General features: G+C 37.2%; 2 protein-coding genes across 7 annotated transcripts; both read left to right on the top strand.

Moving 5' to 3' along the window:
* Positions 1–1012: 1012 nt before the first annotated feature.
* PAP15 (purple acid phosphatase 15) lies at positions 1013–7275 on the top strand. 6 transcript variants are annotated; one of them, XM_088882772.1, is made up of 9 exons: positions 1013–2017; positions 2412–2603; positions 3213–3546; positions 3993–4210; positions 4323–4513; positions 5304–5588; positions 6149–6265; positions 6936–7023; positions 7127–7275. In XM_088882772.1, exons 1-8 carry the CDS (start codon positions 1750–1752, stop codon positions 6978–6980), a joined length of 1650 nt encoding a protein of 549 aa, XP_088738898.1. In that variant the 5' UTR covers positions 1013–1749; the 3' UTR covers positions 6981–7023; positions 7127–7275. The 6 variants fall into 6 exon arrangements, with proteins under 6 accessions (XP_088738898.1, XP_088738899.1, XP_020551050.1 ...); XM_088882773.1 differs by having other exon boundaries at positions 6936–7013; XM_020695391.2 differs by having other exon boundaries at positions 1014–2017; positions 6971–7023.
* A 5636-nt stretch (positions 7276–12911) lies between these two features.
* LOC105166455 (putative galactinol--sucrose galactosyltransferase 6) lies at positions 12912–18060 on the top strand. Its single transcript, XM_011085817.3, has 6 exons — positions 12912–13118; positions 13445–13552; positions 14733–16105; positions 16456–16665; positions 16761–16895; positions 17139–18060. Exons 3-6 carry the CDS (start codon positions 14781–14783, stop codon positions 17740–17742), a joined length of 2274 nt encoding a protein of 757 aa, XP_011084119.1. The 5' UTR covers positions 12912–13118; positions 13445–13552; positions 14733–14780; the 3' UTR covers positions 17743–18060.
* The last annotated feature ends 230 nt before the right edge of the window (positions 18061–18290 follow it).

Genomic DNA, 18290 nt, shown 5'->3' on the forward strand with positions numbered 1-18290 from the left:
ATTGAGGTCGAGACTCACCACTGGTATTTGCGGTGGCAGTGGCGACATCACAACCTCCCTCCTATGGTCCGCCGGTGGCGAGACAATCATCAGAGTAGAATCTGTCGAAAAAGTACCAGATTTCGCTGGCAACATCTATTTTGTGATCGTTGGCTCTATTTGGCACTTCACCATCATTAATCCTGGATCATCCTGAACCTGCAACAGATCAGCACACGGTGAGTTATGCGCCGCAATATTGCACAGCGCCGTCATAGGCGCGTCTAAAACCCTAATTGCCGCGGGCTCCTCCGTCCCAGTTTCACTCCTCGAACTATCCTTTTTTGACATAGGCACAAGGACAAACTTCTGCAGCGAGTGCCGCCTTTGATTCCTGATCGCCATCGTCAATCACCCTTTTCGCAAAGTCAAAAAATTCTGCAAGGTTAAACTCTACTCGAATTCACACGGTAATGGAGTCGCCAACCGCACCATCAATCAACAGATCACCCTCTCCATGGTGATCGACAACAACCTCCTCGTGATCCTCTTCCTCCACCGCCGAGGCGCCATCCTCGCCACCATGCTGTCCGCGCGTTGAGTGTGTGTTTGGAGGTGTAGGAGTGTCTGTGAGAGGAGAGTTAGGAGAGTCCATGAATGAGAGTCATTCAATCGATCTAACGAGCAATATTTTACTTGCATCATAACTGTAGATTTTCATAAGATTTGATATGACCATGATTCATTTTTAAATAAAACCTGATAGTTGTGAAACAAAAATACAAATATCAAAATTAAAAATAATTCTCGCTTGTAGAATGGAGTATATTAAATATTTTTTAAAAATTTAAGGAAGTAAATGAGATTTTTCTTTTTTCTTCTTGTTTTTGCAGAATGGAGCTTTTTTGTCATTTTTTTTTTACACTCAATTTACCTATGATAATTGTCTCGTCAACAAAGTAACACAGAAACGAAGTGACGCCTTTGGGAAGGCAAATCATTCAGGCAGAGGTGGCGTACATATGTTTACTCCCCACGAGGATTCTCGCTTGACAATCATGGTTTTGGCTTTTGGTCCCCATTTTGTTGCTTTGCCAGCTCGGTTTCTAACTGACATAACTGTTGCTGCAAAGTTCTCACGCTGCCATCCCTGCTAGTGGTGCTCTCCCCTTTTCCACCTCCAAAATTTTACCTTGTTTTTTCTGCCTCTTTCCTCTTCCCTGCTGACCCTTTTGCCTGTCCAATTGCTCACTACCATCCAAAGCTTGCACCATACCTCAACCTCTCATCGCTCGACGTCCCTCTTCAAGATTCGGTCATCTCAATCTTAATCTCCAGAATACTCATATATGTATGTCTGAACCTTTTGCCTGTCCAATTGCTCGCTACCATCCAAAGCTTGCGCCATACCTCGACCTCCCATCCCCCGACTCCCCTCTTCAAGATTCGGTCATCTCTATCTTAATCTACACACTGCTCATATATATATATATATATATATATCTGCGTGTATGTGTGTGTGTGTGTGTGGACACACAACATACACATGCACTTACATATGTTATCCAGAGAAAAAACCCCACAAGTTCTTGATACAAGATCGTTTGTATTTCAGGAGAAGATTATTAGATGTTAATAATCTTGTATTGTTGTAGTTAGCAAGAGCTTTTAAGAGTTCTCGCCACCTTCTCTTGCTCTCTCCTTCTGATATTAGTCAATTGTGCTTTCGTTTTCTTCGTGGGTGTAGTTTGGTTTAGTATCTTTGAGGGCATGGCTTTGCACTTGGGGAAAATTGTGGTGGGAGTATTTATTATGCGTATTCTGGATTTATTTCAAGTATACGGTGGAATTCCTACAACCCTTGAAGGACCCTTTAAGCCTGTGACTGTTCCATTGGATGAGAGTTTCAGGGGAAATGCAATAGATTTGCCTGATTCTGATCCCAGAGTGCAAAGGAAGGTTTCAGGGTTTGAGCCTGAACAAATTTCAGTCTCCCTTTCTTACAATTATGATTCAGTCTGGATTTCTTGGATTACAGGTTCAAATTTCTTATTTTCTTATCTAAATTTACTTGTGTTTGTTTTATATTTGGTACTTCTTTGGGATCAATTGAGGTAAATGCTGAGATATGCTTTAGTATTAGTTTTATGGTCATCCAAGATGAGGTGGATATCAGCTGTTTGTATTATGAAGTTAGGAGTAAGGTAATCTGTAATTTCTTCACGTTAGTGTATGGAAGTCTCTTGCTTGAATTCTTGCAGCAACCAAGTTTAGTTGATTCTGTTCTTAAGGTAGACAATTTTATGAATTTGTTGGAATCCTGAGCATAGGATGAGTACTGTGTACAAGAGGTACCTAGATTAGCTTTGTTCTAAGCTATTCTTTTGCCAGCTGACTTTTTAGACTGTTGATGATGCTACCTATATGTCCAGGAGAATTTCAAATTGGTAAGAGCATAAAACCATTGAACCCGCAAAGCATTGCCAGTATAGTGCACTATGGCAAGTTGAGATTTCCTATGATTCACAAAGCTACTGGAGAATCGCTCATCTACAGTCAACTTTATCCTTTCGAAGGCCTCCGGAATTATACTTCTGGAATTATTCATCATGTCCGTCTCGCAGGTATGCTAAAAGAGTTTTTGCTATTCTATTTCCTTATTTTTGCTGTTTAAAATCCCGTTTTGTTACATTCTGAAGCTTCTGGATGCCAAATGATTTTAATTGAAAAGTGCATCTCATTCTCCTAGTTGATGCTTCTACCAATATGCTTTTTAATTGTCCTTCCCACGAGCTCTTTTTCTTTGCTGTTGGAATATCTTTTTCCAGTGGGCAAAGCAAGGGGAAATGTACCTCAATCACGGGTTTCCTTCAAATTTTGAAAAATCATCAGTTATGTCTATAATCAGATTTGAAAAATATCTACATCTGGTACATGTCTACTTTTTGTTTTCATAGTTACACAAATGACTCAATCAAATGTACTGGTGTGTACAGAACAGGAATTCCTTTCCATACTAATCTAATTATATCTTATATCTAGTAATTTCCAAGAAGCATGAGTCAGATTGGAAGGAAGCCGGTCTTTGTAGCTAAATTTCTGTACTTATAGCGTTAACTGCTACATTTGATGAGTGAGCTGAACAATTTGAGAGCATAATCGAGACGATAACTTTCACATTCATCAACTGTAATAGTAGTTGAGCGGTTGGAGTATGTTTCCTTGTTCTGCAGCATTGGAGCCCAATACAATATACTACTACAGGTGTGGAGATCCTTCAATACCTGCAATGAGTGAGATCTATTATTTCAAGACCATGCCAATTTCTACCCCGAAAAGTTATCCGAGTAGAATAGCTGTTGTGGGAGACCTGGGTCTGACATACAATTCCAGTTCGACAATTGAACATTTGACCAGCAACAGGCCCGATCTGGTTCTGATGGTTGGAGATGTATGCTATGCTAACTTATATCTTACGAATGGGACTAGCTCAGACTGCTATTCTTGTTCTTTTCCAGATACTCCAATTCACGAGACTTACCAGCCACGTTGGGATTATTGGGGAAGGTAAAAGCTGGAAATAGTTATATCTCTATCTGAACTGTTTTCTTCAGTTGAACTGTGATTATCATTAGGAGCACTCTCTGGTTGAATTAGATTCTTGCATATAAAAATATGAAAATCTTTTATATTTTCCTACCATAACCTGAAACCATTGCCATCAAGTCGTTTTAAATTCCTCTGCAATATGATTTTGTTGATCTTAGAGTCTGGTTGCACTATATTTCATGTAGTTGTCTAATTAATTACTTGCACGTCACAAATTTCCCTGTACAACTGTTTCCTCAAGCATTTGCAGTGAAATTCCAAAAATTTGTGAGTTCTTTAAGTCCTATCATGCCTCAGAATTTCTTGATGTTTATTTGCTTAAGTTTCTTTATCGCCTTATTGTCCATTGAATTTTCTCCTTCACATACAACTACTTTAGAGTACCATTTCTTTCTGCTGTACAGATTTATGCAGCCACTGATATCTAAAGTTCCAATAATGATGGTGCAAGGGAACCATGAAATAGAAGAACAAGCTCAGAATCGGACTTTTGCATCGTACACTTCTCGATTTGCATTCCCATCTAAAGAAAGTGGATCTTCTTCTGCATTCTACTATTCGTTCAATACAGGGGGCATACATTTCATAGTCCTAGGCGGATATGTTGCTTACAATAAATCAGGTGGAGGAAAAAAGAAGCCTTCATTATTATGCATAAAGCAGAAACAATGTTGTTTAGCCAATGTCTGATAGTTGTATGGTTGTCCCTTTATTCTGTGACTTTTTTGCTGTAGATGATCAATACAAATGGTTGCAGAAAGATCTAGCTAAGGTTAACAGAGAAGTTACTCCATGGTTGATAGCTACATGGCATCCCCCCTGGTATACCACTTACAGGGCACACTACCGTGAAGCTGAATGTATGAAAGTCGCTATGGAAGATTTACTATACCAGTATGGCGTCGACATAGTCTTTAACGGACACGTAAGTGTTTGTTAATTCGAATCCCATGCAAATTATGTACAAAAATGTCTCTTCTCAGGGTTGACTTTCTATTTTTATGTTCCTGCAAAAATCCTCATAGCTAGTCTTCTGCTACATCCAATAATTTGATTTTGACAATTTTCTCTACTGTGGAAGGTAGTGATGTATATGTTATTTAAAAGACGAATTCTGAGTGTCATACATGTTATTCAATAGACAAATTCTGCCCGTTGCTTCTAAGATGAACAGACTTATAGTTAAGAACTACTTCTCGTTAATACCAGCAAACAATTAGCTAATCCATTGCTTAATGATTGATAAGATAACTTATGGGCATGTACAACTAGTGACAAAAAGTGAGTCCATTTCTGTTCTTTTTCAGTAATAAGTTAGTTAGAAACATCCATATTCCTATTTTTGGTAATGTAGTAAATGTCAGTATTTCTTGTTATTCCCATGTTTTGATGCTCTTATAAGGTCCCTCTCAAGGCCTTACTGCAGCTCCCTTTAATCACCTATGATTGAAGAAGATCTCAAAAGGAGTACTTTTCACACAATCGTCAGTTTGAGGAGAGATTTAGATTGTTTCTCAATTCTCAATTCTCAATTGTTTCTTATCCTATACATTCATGCTCATAACCATGAAGGGTTAGAAGAGGGAATTGTTTTAACCCATATTCGAAGTTTCAGTCAAAGAAAATCAACAGCTTCCTTCGATTGCTGCCATAACTATTCAGTGGTCATCCGTACGCGAATCAATAGAATAATGAAAACTCACTAAAAATTTCAGGTTCATGCCTACGAGAGGTCAAACAGAGTGTATAACTATACCCTTGATCCCTGTGGTCCTGTCCACATAGCAATCGGTGATGGCGGCAATAGAGAGAAGATGGCAATCACACATACTGATGATCCAGGTAACTGCCCAGAACCATCCGCCACACCTGACCAGTTTATGGGTGGATTCTGCGCATACAATTTTACGTCGGGCTCAGCTGCTGGTAAGTTTTGTTGGGATAGACAACCTGAATATAGTGCATATAGGGAAACCAGCTTCGGCCATGGAATTCTGGAGGTACTTTCCCTTCTTACCTTTGCTTTTCTTTGGTGTTTCTTTCCTTCTCTTACATGAAAGGGGTATTTTCAAAAACTTATTCCAAGTACTTATAAGCTTTTTGTTGAAAATGAGCGAAGAATGTGTTTTTACTTATGCTTTTCAACAACTTAAGTTAAGCTCATTTAAGTCAAAGTTGTAAACTTCTCTCCACGAATATTTGCACCTTATTTCAACTTTGCTTTTTTCTTTCCAAAAACACTCGCAATTTTCAATACAACTAAAATTACAACTTCCTATACAAAATTTAGAAGTAACTAAAAGCCGGTGTGTCTAACATCCTCCCTCAATCTAAGATGGAATCAATGCAGGAACAGCACACAACAAGACTTTTGGGAGACGTTTGTTTTCAGCAAATGACATACTTTACAGGAATTTAATTACAGGGTCTTATATTATTTTGTTTGATAACATTAACTCAAATTTGGAAAAGGAAATATATTCCTAAAAGTTGAGATTTTGAAATCCCATTGGTTTCCTTTAAATTATCACGTTCAGCTTAGTCCGAATGCCATTTGCAGGTGAAGAATGAGACACATGCTCTCTGGACATGGCATCGCAATCAAGACATGTACAATAAAGCCGGAGATCAGATTTATATTGTAAGGCAGCCAGAGAGATGTCTAGTTCGACCAAAGGTAATTAAACTTTGGGGCGCATTTTGAAAAATTTACGTCTCTCAGTTTCTCGTGACTGAATTAGTAAAAGGTGGAGGTGCTCGACACCAGTTATAACATGTATAGTTTGTTTGATCATCCTAGCCTCCTTTTTACGAAAAGAGAGAAAATTGATGTCGTTGTATACAAACTGAAAATAGAAAAAACCATGAAAAACAGGAGACTGCTGATCCAGTTTTTTCTGCGCAAAATTACAGATGCTGTGGCCTTATGGTTGAGTAGTATTCACTTTAGAGAATACAAGTTTATTTTCAATGTTAAACATGTTAAAATCTCTCCAAGAACTCTGTGGCTGGAAGGTATTTCTCTATTATTTATGAATGATAGTTATGGTTTTGGGTAAATTACAACGAATTTCTCTGAAGTTTAACATAATTATAACCCCGTCATTGTTTGGAAAATGACTAATAGCCCCTCTAATTTTGATGGCCGTTCAGCTGTCAATAACTAGTCCAATTGTTAGTCTTTGTGAGGTTTTCATTTTTTGTATTGAACTAACTAAAATGCTCTTGTGCATTATGAATTATAATTTTTCTTATTTTCCAATTTTTACAATTTTCCAAATATTTTCCTCATTCTTGTTTGTTTTTTGTACAATTTTTTTTTGAATTTTTCCTTTAATAAATTATAGCAAGGACAAAGTTATAATTTGAGACCTCCATCCAGGATTTCATAACTTCATTAGGAGTATTGTGGGAACAATGAGGAGGTACTTAGAAGTATGTTTAACTCTAAAGAAATTCGTTATAATTTACCCCATAATTTATTTGAATTCCAAGGAATTTAATCCATTTTTATCTGCCTTGTCTTTGAAATGTCAAGGTTTTGCTTTAAGGGGCAAAAGTGTTGACATCCCAAGGACTGATGAAGCAGAAAGGGAAGGATTATGCACATTTTTCTTGGACTATCTGTGCTTGTGAAATTGAACTGTTGGTTTGGAATGAATGAAGGCTATAATATCATTTTGTCCATTTCAAGCGCCTCGTCTGAAAACTAAAGATGTAGGCACTAGTTCAATACCTCACGCTGCATCCATGTCAAAATAAGTAATGGCTATTATAACTACTATACAATTCACATAATTTTACATCTAAGTTGAATTTGAGTCCATTTTTCACTGTAATCTTGGTACCTGGGTCATATGGGACTTGTCATTTTTGTACAAGACGGCAAACGTCGGTAGAGTAATTAGCACAAGAAAATATGACACCAGTCACACGACTTTCTATTAGAATATTTTGGGACAGGAGACGACAGCGTTTGTACTTTATTAACCCGTGATTTTATTTCTTTACATTAATTGTCCTAATGTCTTTATATTAGTAGTGGTGACAAACAAAGAAAAGTAAATCACTGGTAATTACATTACATTCCCTAAAATTGGTTTTAATTATTCAAACACTCTCTATTATTTAAAAAAATTACAAACACACCCCTTAATGATGTGATTATAATTGAATGTACATTTTTTATGCAGTGATTAAATTTTACACAAACATCTTTTGAATTATATTACACTAACATGCATTGATATAGAAAGAAAAATAGTAACCCGATTAGACGTTCAAATAAAATAGTAATTTTTGTTTACTCTCCTTGATTCATATTTAAATTATTAGTTGAGCAACAACACGCACTTAGGAGGTATATCTATAATCTTACCAAAAGTAAGGATTATTTGTGTAATTAAACCTAATATCAGGGGTGATAATGTAATTTATCCTAAAAAATAAGTTATCCTACCTAAAATACTTTTGTTTAGTTTTATGTATTATAAGGTTTTCTATCATGCATAATTATCATTTGGTTGGTGGATTTTAAATCGGTATGAACTAAGGCCCGACATTACGAATTATGGAACGGGTGATAGTGTATCCCATCTTTTAGTGGGATACAATATACAAGAGATAGTATGCAATGAGGTATGTTCACTAGAAGAAATATGATTTTTCTTTAAAATTAATTATTATGGTTAAATTTAAAAAAATATAGTCGACACTAAGTAACTATGACTGCGCAACAATTATTACCCATTGTTTCTGTAAGCGAGGTTAAAGCATTTGCCAAAGATTTTTAGCTGTAACAAATTTTCTGGCCACAGATAAAATCATAAGGAATGTTGATCAATTATGGTCAAACTTGTATTTTTATATTGATTTTGTGTAATCATAATAAATAGTACTGATTTACTACGTTTTTTAAACAATAGCAAATTATAATATGGAGAATACTTAATTTGTTTTGTAGTGAATACAATGGGAAGAAGTGCCCATATTTTTATAAATAGATAATTTACGCAACCAAAACACAAAATAATGTAGCAAGAAACTATTCATCTTTCAATTTTCTAATCACATCAATAAAATCATACAAAAGATCCGAATGTTACGCAGATATCAGACTGCTCAATATACGACCAAATACAAGATAATTGATCAAAAAATTAATTTATCGATTTCCTATCTCATTCGATCATATCATACTAAATTCCGACAACATAATCAGACACGTTCTTACTATATTTTTTCCCCTTTTTTTCTTTCTTTCCTTCTTCTTGTTACAATACATTTTTATAATATTTAATTACAAAAAAATTATAGCTAAAATTTAAAAATGTAAATATTCTGATTAATATTTTTTTTATAGTTACATCTAATAAAATATATAAATTTTATTTTTAAAATTTTCCACACTCCTGAATGTACTCAAATGCTAGTACCTGCACTCAATCAATAATTGAGTGGAGGCAGCTTAGGCCCACTCATGTCATAATATATAAACCATGATGATAAGTGCCAACATATACCATATAATTGTGCTACTTAATTATTTCTAATCTTGTCGAGTAATAATGCTTGTAGCTATTCAAGATCCATGTGGCTATTATCTTAATAATTCTGTTTCAACTTAGGAACTATATAATCAATTCAACATGACATGGACAATCAGAAAAGTCTAGACAAATTAATATGGTGCAGTTCGATTGAGATTATAAGTTTGAGGTAGCGATTGAATCTCTCAAAATTATTTTGAAATTGGATTAAGATTATAATATTGGTATTTGACAATCAGAATTCAGCACTCAAACTAACAAAACAGTCAAAAACCAAGGAAAAGAAAACACAAATACCAAATGAACTGAAAAATTGAATTCCCGACCAACTAATTTGCTCATCTTGGCTCCAAAATAAGATGATCTCTCACTACTAGAAACTGTCGTTTGGCCATACTCAGAACCCCATGCGCCTGCATTCTCCTGCCCTCAAAGATTCGTTTATTGCGATTACGCCATAAGCTCCATCAAATGAGTAGGAAGAGTTTGAAATCCTAACGGTCCAGCTCTCCCCGGACGCCCCGCATCCATTCTTCAAGCCCACGCTCATGTCTAAAAATGACCAGCCATTAATTGCAAATTGGACAACGCCCAAACTAGTCTAGCAAACGAACACAAAACCAAGGCATGTAGCACAGTGTCCTCCTCCGCGTCACAGAATGCACAACCATCCTTGACCCCCACCCCTCGTTTCCTCAAATTGAACAATGCAGCGAGTGCATTTTTACAGACCTTCCATGCAAATAGTCGGACCTTGGGAGGAACCCGTGCCCCCCAAAGGAAAGACTAGTCCTGGACAATCAAACTAAGCTAGACACCCCAATTTTGTTCCACACTAGCTTGTATGCGCTACTCACGAAAACCTCCCCGTACGCATGGTCATCATCCCTTCCATCGGTAGCTCAAAACAGGCCATCATATAGGCCGATAGCACTTGCAGGACCGTCTGGATGAGGACCATCCGCTGGCTTGGGACAACTATTTCGTCGCCCAACCCTGTAGACGTTTCCACATTGGCTCATTCATCTCCTCAAACATCTCGCTGACACCTCAATGCTTGATGCCAAACTTGCCTCTACCCCATCGCCACCAGGTCTCAAATTAGTGCTGAATGATGGCTCCCTGCTCCTGATCTAGATCGCTTTCGACATCTTGTTGCACGCCTACTGTACATCGGTTTTACACGTCCAGACATTTGCTTTGTTGTCCAGCAGCTCAACCAGTTCGTCCAGGCACTTCACTCTTCTCACTGGGATGCTACCCTTCACATCCTTCGTCATTTGAAGGGATCGCCATCCACTAGTCTCTTCTTCTCCTCCACCAATTCCTCAACTCTCAGTACATACTCTGATGCGTCCTGTGCATCTCTCCCTGATTCTTGCCGTTCCATCACTGGTTTCTGCGTCTTCCTTGGGTCGTCTCTTATCTTGGAAGACCAAGAAGCAGGCCATCGTATCCAGATTGTCTGTTGAAGCCGAGTATAGCAGTATGGCCTCTACTGTTTGCGAACTCCTTTCAATCTCCTATGTGCTGCGCGACCTCCATTCGTCCGTTCCACTACCTCTCTCTTTCTAGTGTGACAACAACGCTGTCCTCCGCATCACCGCCAATCCCGTCTTTTATGAACACACCAAGCACCTCGACATTGATTGCCATATTGTTCGTGATTAGCTCAAGCTTGCCTTCATCTCCCCCTCTCACATTCGTGGTTCTGATTAGGTCGCTGACCTCTTCACCAAATCTCATCCTGTTGCTGATTTCAGCCGTTTCCTTTGCAAGCTGGGCCTTGTTTCCTGGGCTTCTTCTTGGAGGGGGGGGGGGGTTCTAGCGAGCTGTGGGTTCTACTAGATGCAGCAGTATGCAGACAGCGAACTCCACACACAACGATTTCCCCACCTAGCGACCTATTTATCCTTAGTGTTTTTACATTCTTGTTTTTGTAATTAGTCAGTCTGTTGCATTCTTGTTATAACTAGTCAGTTAGTTTGTTTCACGGTTATCTACGTGGACAGGTTGTTAGAGTAGTTAGTTTCTCTCTTTCTTTTGCTTATTGTATATATACTGCTCATTCTCTATATATTACTACTATTTTTACTGAATGTGAATAACACTATTTTTTCTCCGAAATACTCTTCCATGACTGCACTATTTTGTGCTTACTCTGTTTTTCTTTAGTCGCGACACGCCAAGCAAGCTTAGCTAGCATTGCGATGTTGTACTCCTTCATGCGCGGGAAGCCAAAAATGCCCTCCTTCGTCCTATTACACAAACGATCCCCGCCAATCAACTGGACCGTGCCTTCACCTCCACCGTGCGATCCCACAAACAATCCCATGCAATCAACTTGGGACAACTATTTGGTCGCCCAACCCCGTAGACGTTTCCACATTCGCTCGTTCATCTCCTCAAACACCTCCCGTTTAAATCTCCCCATCATTGCTGGAAGGCCTAGGTACTTTATGTGTTTAGACACCACCTGGACACCTTCATTTCTTCCTTTTAACCAAACAGCAAACTATCTCTTTTATATTCGATTTTATTTCCACTATTCTTATACTCCCACTTTTTACCCCAAACAAACAGGCTCTAAGTCGATACAGTGGTAACACAAAGCATAATTAATTCAACAAATTTTGGGTGAAAGCCTAGTCTACGTAATACACTCTGAAGGAAAACTCATTCCACTTGATTGTACGCCTTACTGATATCAAGCTTTAAAGATACATGACCAACTTGCCCCTAGTTTTTATGGAGAAGAAAGTTTTTGAGCTCATAGCAAGAAGCACATTATCAGTGATCAAGCGACCAGGAACAAAAGCAGATCGTGTATCAGAAATGAGTGTACTAATAAATTATTATTAATTGAAATAAATCGATTAAATTATTTCTATTGAATATCAATATTTAACAAAGACAATTACAACAATACAATTATATTCTGATCAATAATATCAAATAAATTAAATCTAAAACAAAACATACTATTACAATAAACAAGACCTACTATGCAGTAGAACGTCCCACACACATAATGAGGTTTAAACACATGACCTCTAAAGTTACATGACCTCAATTTCGTCAATTAAACTAAGTCTTGTTAGCGGTAATTTAAGGTATAATTAGCCTTTGATTTATCAACCATAATAATATGGATTTTTTGAAAGTTCCAATTTAGTGCCTTGCTTGTTTTCAATTTTTAATTTTTAATATAGTACTGATGAAAGTAAAATAAATCTATTTATATGTACTTTTGGTGTTATATGTATTTACATGCATATAAAAATTTTCAATTACTAATTTTATAAACTAATAATATGTATTTTTTTTATAATGCTTTGATACATCGCTAATAATTCTAAATCAATAAAACTTATCAATTTTCTTTAATTAAAAAATAATATTTGATTTGACACCATTAATAACAAAACACACAATCTCATCAACTAATCTAAATATATATATTTTTTTCACACAACAATCTATATAAAAATAAAAACGCACATATTATACTGAAAACTAAAATTTAAAAACGAAAACAAAACCAAAAAAAAAAAAAAACCTAATTCTTATAATCAATTATTTAAAATACATATCAAACAACATCCATAATACTAAATAAAATTAATAATTTGTAATAGCATTATGATAAGTTTTCTGGTAAGGGAGGTTTTCAAGAATGTGCTGGATCCGACGTGGCAGTTCATCGACTGTCAGGATATCAACTAAATCAAGGTTGAATCCTCTTTTCTACCGTTGGATTTCACTTTTGTTCGCGATCCTGACTGAAAAAATTGTAGAAAAACGAACAAAAACAGCAGCTCACCAGCATCATCATCCATGCTACCATACATACATTCTTAGTTCCAAGTCTCCCTACCTCTATAAATACCTCTGCTTCTCAACACTTGTTCAAAACTCACTTCTCCTTTCTTATCAGACAAACGAGTCATTCTTTCATTTTACAAGTCCTTGGCTTAGCAGGTATGCTTTGCTTCCTTCACAGCATTTCTTCATAATGTTTCAATCTGTTTTGTTTACTCGTGTTTCAGTGACATAATTTTCTAGATTTTGTGATGGGACTGCAAGATTTCTTGTGATATTGTAAATATGTAATAATTGAGTTGAAACTTGCGTTTTTTAAAATACAACAATTTACCTCTCTATGTTTTTTAAAATTGCTTCATTTTAAAAAACACAGGGGTTAAATTGCTATTTTTTTTTAATAGAGTGGTTATTTGATCGTTTGTAATATCACAAGTATTAGTAATCTATTTTTTGATGTGTTCCTGCTGATTTTCGTTGCAGAGAGGTGAGGTAGAGAGTAAAGAAGGAAACTCGGAACAATAATTAGCCATCTAACCAGCAGTTGAGATTGCGAAAAGGAAGGTGAAGGAGAGGACTGTAGTCACAAAAAGGTATTTGGATACTGACCATTTGTTGATGTGAGGGCAACTTGCGTTCCAATCCCTCAACTCCAAATTCTTGCCTGTAAATTTGAACCATTTCCATTCAATGAGATGAATACAAAGACAGCTTTTGTATGGCCAATTACATTCAAATAACAAGACAAGATAGATTGGGATCTGATCAGTGGGCTTTTGTCTTCACTCGATTGGCCAAGGACCTTGGGTTGGGGGGGGGGGGGGGTGGTTGATGAGATCTCAATGAACCATCAATTATTCAAACAATCTTATACTTTTTATCAGGCGGATTTGTAATATTGTTATTTATTATATTTAATGGTTGTATTGTTAAAACTAAGTAAAATACATAACTGACCATTTTTACTAAAGTAGGTTGTAGTATATAGTCATTCAGTTTTGTTTTCTAGATTTGAGATTGTTATTACCGTGGATACCTGAACGCAATACTATATTACTCAAATGAGCTTTTTTGTTTTTAAAATTTGGTATTTATAAAATAGCAATGTAAGACCAATAACTTTTAGTTGCACTTTTTAGGATAATAATATAAAATAGAAAAAATTGCATGTTACCCCCTGTTTGAATTTGAACGAAATGAGAGGTTTTGTGTTAATGGTTTAGAAATATGTAATGGAGAACGTAAGGTGTGTCTTGTATTGTTTTTTAGAGTCTCTGAAAGTATTCGACGTCTTATTTGTTGAGGGATGTGGTTTGGGTTTGTTTGTTGTCTTTCAAAACACTCTATTATTGGATTTAACTTGGGAAAAAATGCATTTTAGTCCCCCTTGATATTGTAAATGTGCAAATTACTCCTCTATAAAAAATAATTAGCAATTTACCTCCTGTAATTTTTAAAATATAGCAATTTACCTTTCTATACGGGGAATAAATTGCTTGATTTTAAAGAGTACAGGAAATAAATTGCTATTATTTTTTCATAGGAAATAATTTGCTTATTTGAAATATGACAAGGTAAATTGCATTAAACCCATTTAACTTGAGTAGAGGGTATGCTTTCTTGGCAACATTTCTTGATAAGTCTCAATCTTTCTTGTTTCTTTTGGTTTTAGTGACATAACTTGCTAAATTAATGGGACTGGAAGATGTAGATCTTAGGATTTCTTTTCATTGGTAGTTTGATTTTTGATGTGTTTTGTTGATTTTGGTGCAGATTAGTGAGGTAGACAATAAATAAGAAAACTCATAGTAGGAATTAACCATGACGATCAAACCAGCACTTCGGATTCCAGAAAGGAAACTAGTGGTGAGGGAACGGACTATACTCATCAACGTGCCGGAAAATGTGGTGGCCACCTCTGTCGCGGCGGCAGGGGGACAGGTGGAAGGGGTGTTTTTAGGAGCTGTGCTGAACCAAGACAGCAGTCGTCACGTGGTGCCGCTCGGCACATTGCGTGATGTGCGGTTCTTGGCTTGTTTTAGGATCATGTTGTGGTGGATGGCTCAAAAAATGGGGGATAAGGGCCATGATGTCCCACAGGAAACTCAATTTTTGTTGGTGAAAACACAAGATGGATCCCTGTTAGAATCGGATATCAATGGACAGGAGGAGAATAAGATTGTTTACACGGTATTTTTGCCTTTGGTAGAAGGGCCCTTTAGAGCTTGTCTTCAGGGCAACGATGGCGATGAGCTAGAACTTTGTTTAGAAAGTGGAGATAGTGATACTCTTGGATCGACTTTTACCCATTCAGTGTACATTAGCTCGGGGGTAGATCCATTCGAGACGATACATGAGGCGGTTAAGGCAGTTAAACTGCATCTTGGGAGCTTTAAGTTGAGGAATGAGAAGAAATTGCCTGGGTTCGTGGATTACTTTGGTTGGTGCACATGGGATGCTTTTTATCGAGAGGTGAGTCAAGAAGGGGTAGAAGCTGGCCTTAAGAGCCTTAAGGCCGGTGGCACACCTCCAAAATTTGTCATCATTGACGACGGTTGGCAGTCCGTTGCATCTGATGAACACCACCAACAACAAGAACAACCAGAACAACAACTGGAGCAGCCACGACTGCAGAGGCTGACCGGAATTAAAGAGAATGCAAAATTTCGAAAGGAGGACCCATCGATCGGGATCAAGAATATCGTCAATATTTGTAAAGAGAAGTATGGATTGAAGTACGTGTACATGTGGCACGCCATCATTGGGTATTGGGGTGGTGTAAGGCCAGGGGTGACGGAGATGGAGGAGTATGAATCAACTTTGCGGTATCCAAAGGTATGTAAAGCAGTGATGGAGCACGAGCCAGGGTGGAAAACTGATCCAATTGCACTGGAGGGGGTGGGTTTGGTGAATCCTAAGAAGGTGCACAAGTTTTACAATGAGTTGCATAGCTATTTGAGTTTTGCTGGGGTAGATGGAGTTAAAGTAGATGCTCAGACCATACTAGAGACACTTGGGGCAGGTCTTGGAGGCAGAGTGGAGCTGACCAAACAATATCATCAGGCTCTTGATGCATCTATTGCAAGGAATTTTCCTGATAATGGGTGCATTGCTTGCATGAGCCACAACATTGACTCACTTTACTGGTATTATTTGCTTCAATTCTTCTTTTCTTAAATTATTATTTTGAGAAACTTTTTTGACTTAAATATAGTGAATATGATCCAAGTTTGTTCTGCACAAAGGGAAAATAAATATTTGTTAACTCTAACTCAGATTAATTTGTTCATATGATTGGAAATATATTGAATACTTCAGGCATTATTTTTGTTAATTTTGTAGAAAATTGTTGCCACCATGCAAAAAATCATATGATTAGTTTGGTAGAGATGATTTGCGATGTTAAGATATTTTTTTCTCAATTACATGGGAAATTTTATTTTAATTTAGAAGTGCTCTTATGTGTTGTAGCTATTGTGATGATTTGATGAAACAGCTCAAAACAAACTGCTATTGTGAGAGCATCTGATGATTTCTTCCCACGGAATCCGGTATCACATACTATCCACATTGCTGCTGTCGCATATAACAGTCTGTTTCTAGGAGAAATCATGCTACCTGACTGGGACATGTTCCATTCTCTCCACCCAGCTGCCGAATACCATGGATCAGCCAGGGCCATAAGTGGTGGACCTATCTACGTTAGGTATTGAATCTCACCTGGTCAACTTTTCATGGGCAGATTACCTTGTAATCCATGTACATGTACAATAATATACTAATAGTTGGGTCCATTAACAGTGATGAACCAGGAAAGCACAATTTTGATATATTAAGGAAGCTTGTTCTCCCAGATGGTTCCATTCTACGAGCCCGCTTGCCCGGTCGACCTACTAAGGATTGTCTGTTTTCTGATCCTGCTCGTGACGGTGTCAGGCAAGTTTTCTCTCATTCACTTTTTCTATAGTCCAAATGTTTTGTATTGGTATAATTTCGGACTAAGTATAGAAAATAGGTGATTTTCAGAGGTGGTATTCTTTCGAAAGTGCATGATCTCTTATATTTGTTCAGCATATGCTAAATTGAAGTAGTAATTCACTGTCAGCCATGCGTTTTTGAAAACTGATTGTGCAATTAGAATTACAAGTAGACTGGTTGAGTGTTCTTTATTCTTTTCAGCCTGTTGAAGATATGGAACATGAACAAGTATACTGGAGTACTTGGAGTATACAACTGCCAAGGTGCAGCATGGAATAGTGTTGAGAGGAAGAGCGCATTCCACCAAACTAATTCTGAAGCAATAACCGGCTATATCAGGGGTTGTGATGTTCATCTCATTGCAGACGTTTCCCCCGACTCCAACTGGGATGGGAAAGTGGCTCTCTACTCATGCATGACTGGTGAGCTTAACACTCTGCACTACAATGTTGCCTTGCCGGTGTCCCTCAAGATCCTAGAGCATGAAATTTTCACGGTAACACCCATCAAGACATTGGCACCGGGCTTCAGCTTTGCTCCGTTGGGCCTCATTGACATGTTTAATGCTGGTGGAGCAATAGAAAGGCTCAAATACGACATAACAACCTTAAAGGCTCTCGTTTCCATGGAGGTAAAGGGATGTGGGCGTTTCGGCGCTTACTCATCGTCTAAGCCAAAAAGATGCACGGTGGGTTCATCCGGAGTTGACTTTGAGTTTAATTCAGCCTCTGGCTTGGTGACATTGTACTTACCTGAGATGCCTCCTGATGATAAGAAGATTCACAATGTCGAGATTGAATTATGAATTTAATATTGTAAGCCTAGATATGAGCATTAAGTAGAGTTGTGAAGGTAACAAGATATTACAGAGGCGACCTTTCCTTTGCTCTCCATGGGTTTATGATTAGCATTTTAACGATGTTGTCTTCCCACGTCTGGATAGAACTCCGAACTTGGTTGTATCCTTAATTGATATTCTTTCTGGGAAGCTCATATAGATGAATTATGGTGATCAGATGTGGAGTGTATCATAGTTCTCCCTTCTTATGGGGAGTAATGTACGTGCTTTGATGGTATATGTTATGATCATTAAGAATTAATAAATTTAGGCTTTTTTTTGCAATGCAGTAGTGAGAGCATATCAATTATGAGTATCCCTTGAATTAATATTAAGATTGATCCAAATAGTTAGTCATCACTGCACTTAGCTTTTCTTTGGAGTATTGTTAATATCAAAATTTTGGGATAAATTAGCAATTAAAATGCCACCAAAATTGATTATTAATTAGGTCTCACATTGAAGTTTATACCAACTTGGTCATTATGAATCTTTTAAATGGAGTAATCCAAAAT

The sequence above is a fragment of the Sesamum indicum genome, linkage group LG7, assembly GCF_026168435.1.
Source record: "Sesamum indicum cultivar Baizhima isolate 11 linkage group LG7, ASM2616843v1, whole genome shotgun sequence".
NCBI lineage: Eukaryota > Viridiplantae > Streptophyta > Magnoliopsida > Lamiales > Pedaliaceae > Sesamum > Sesamum indicum.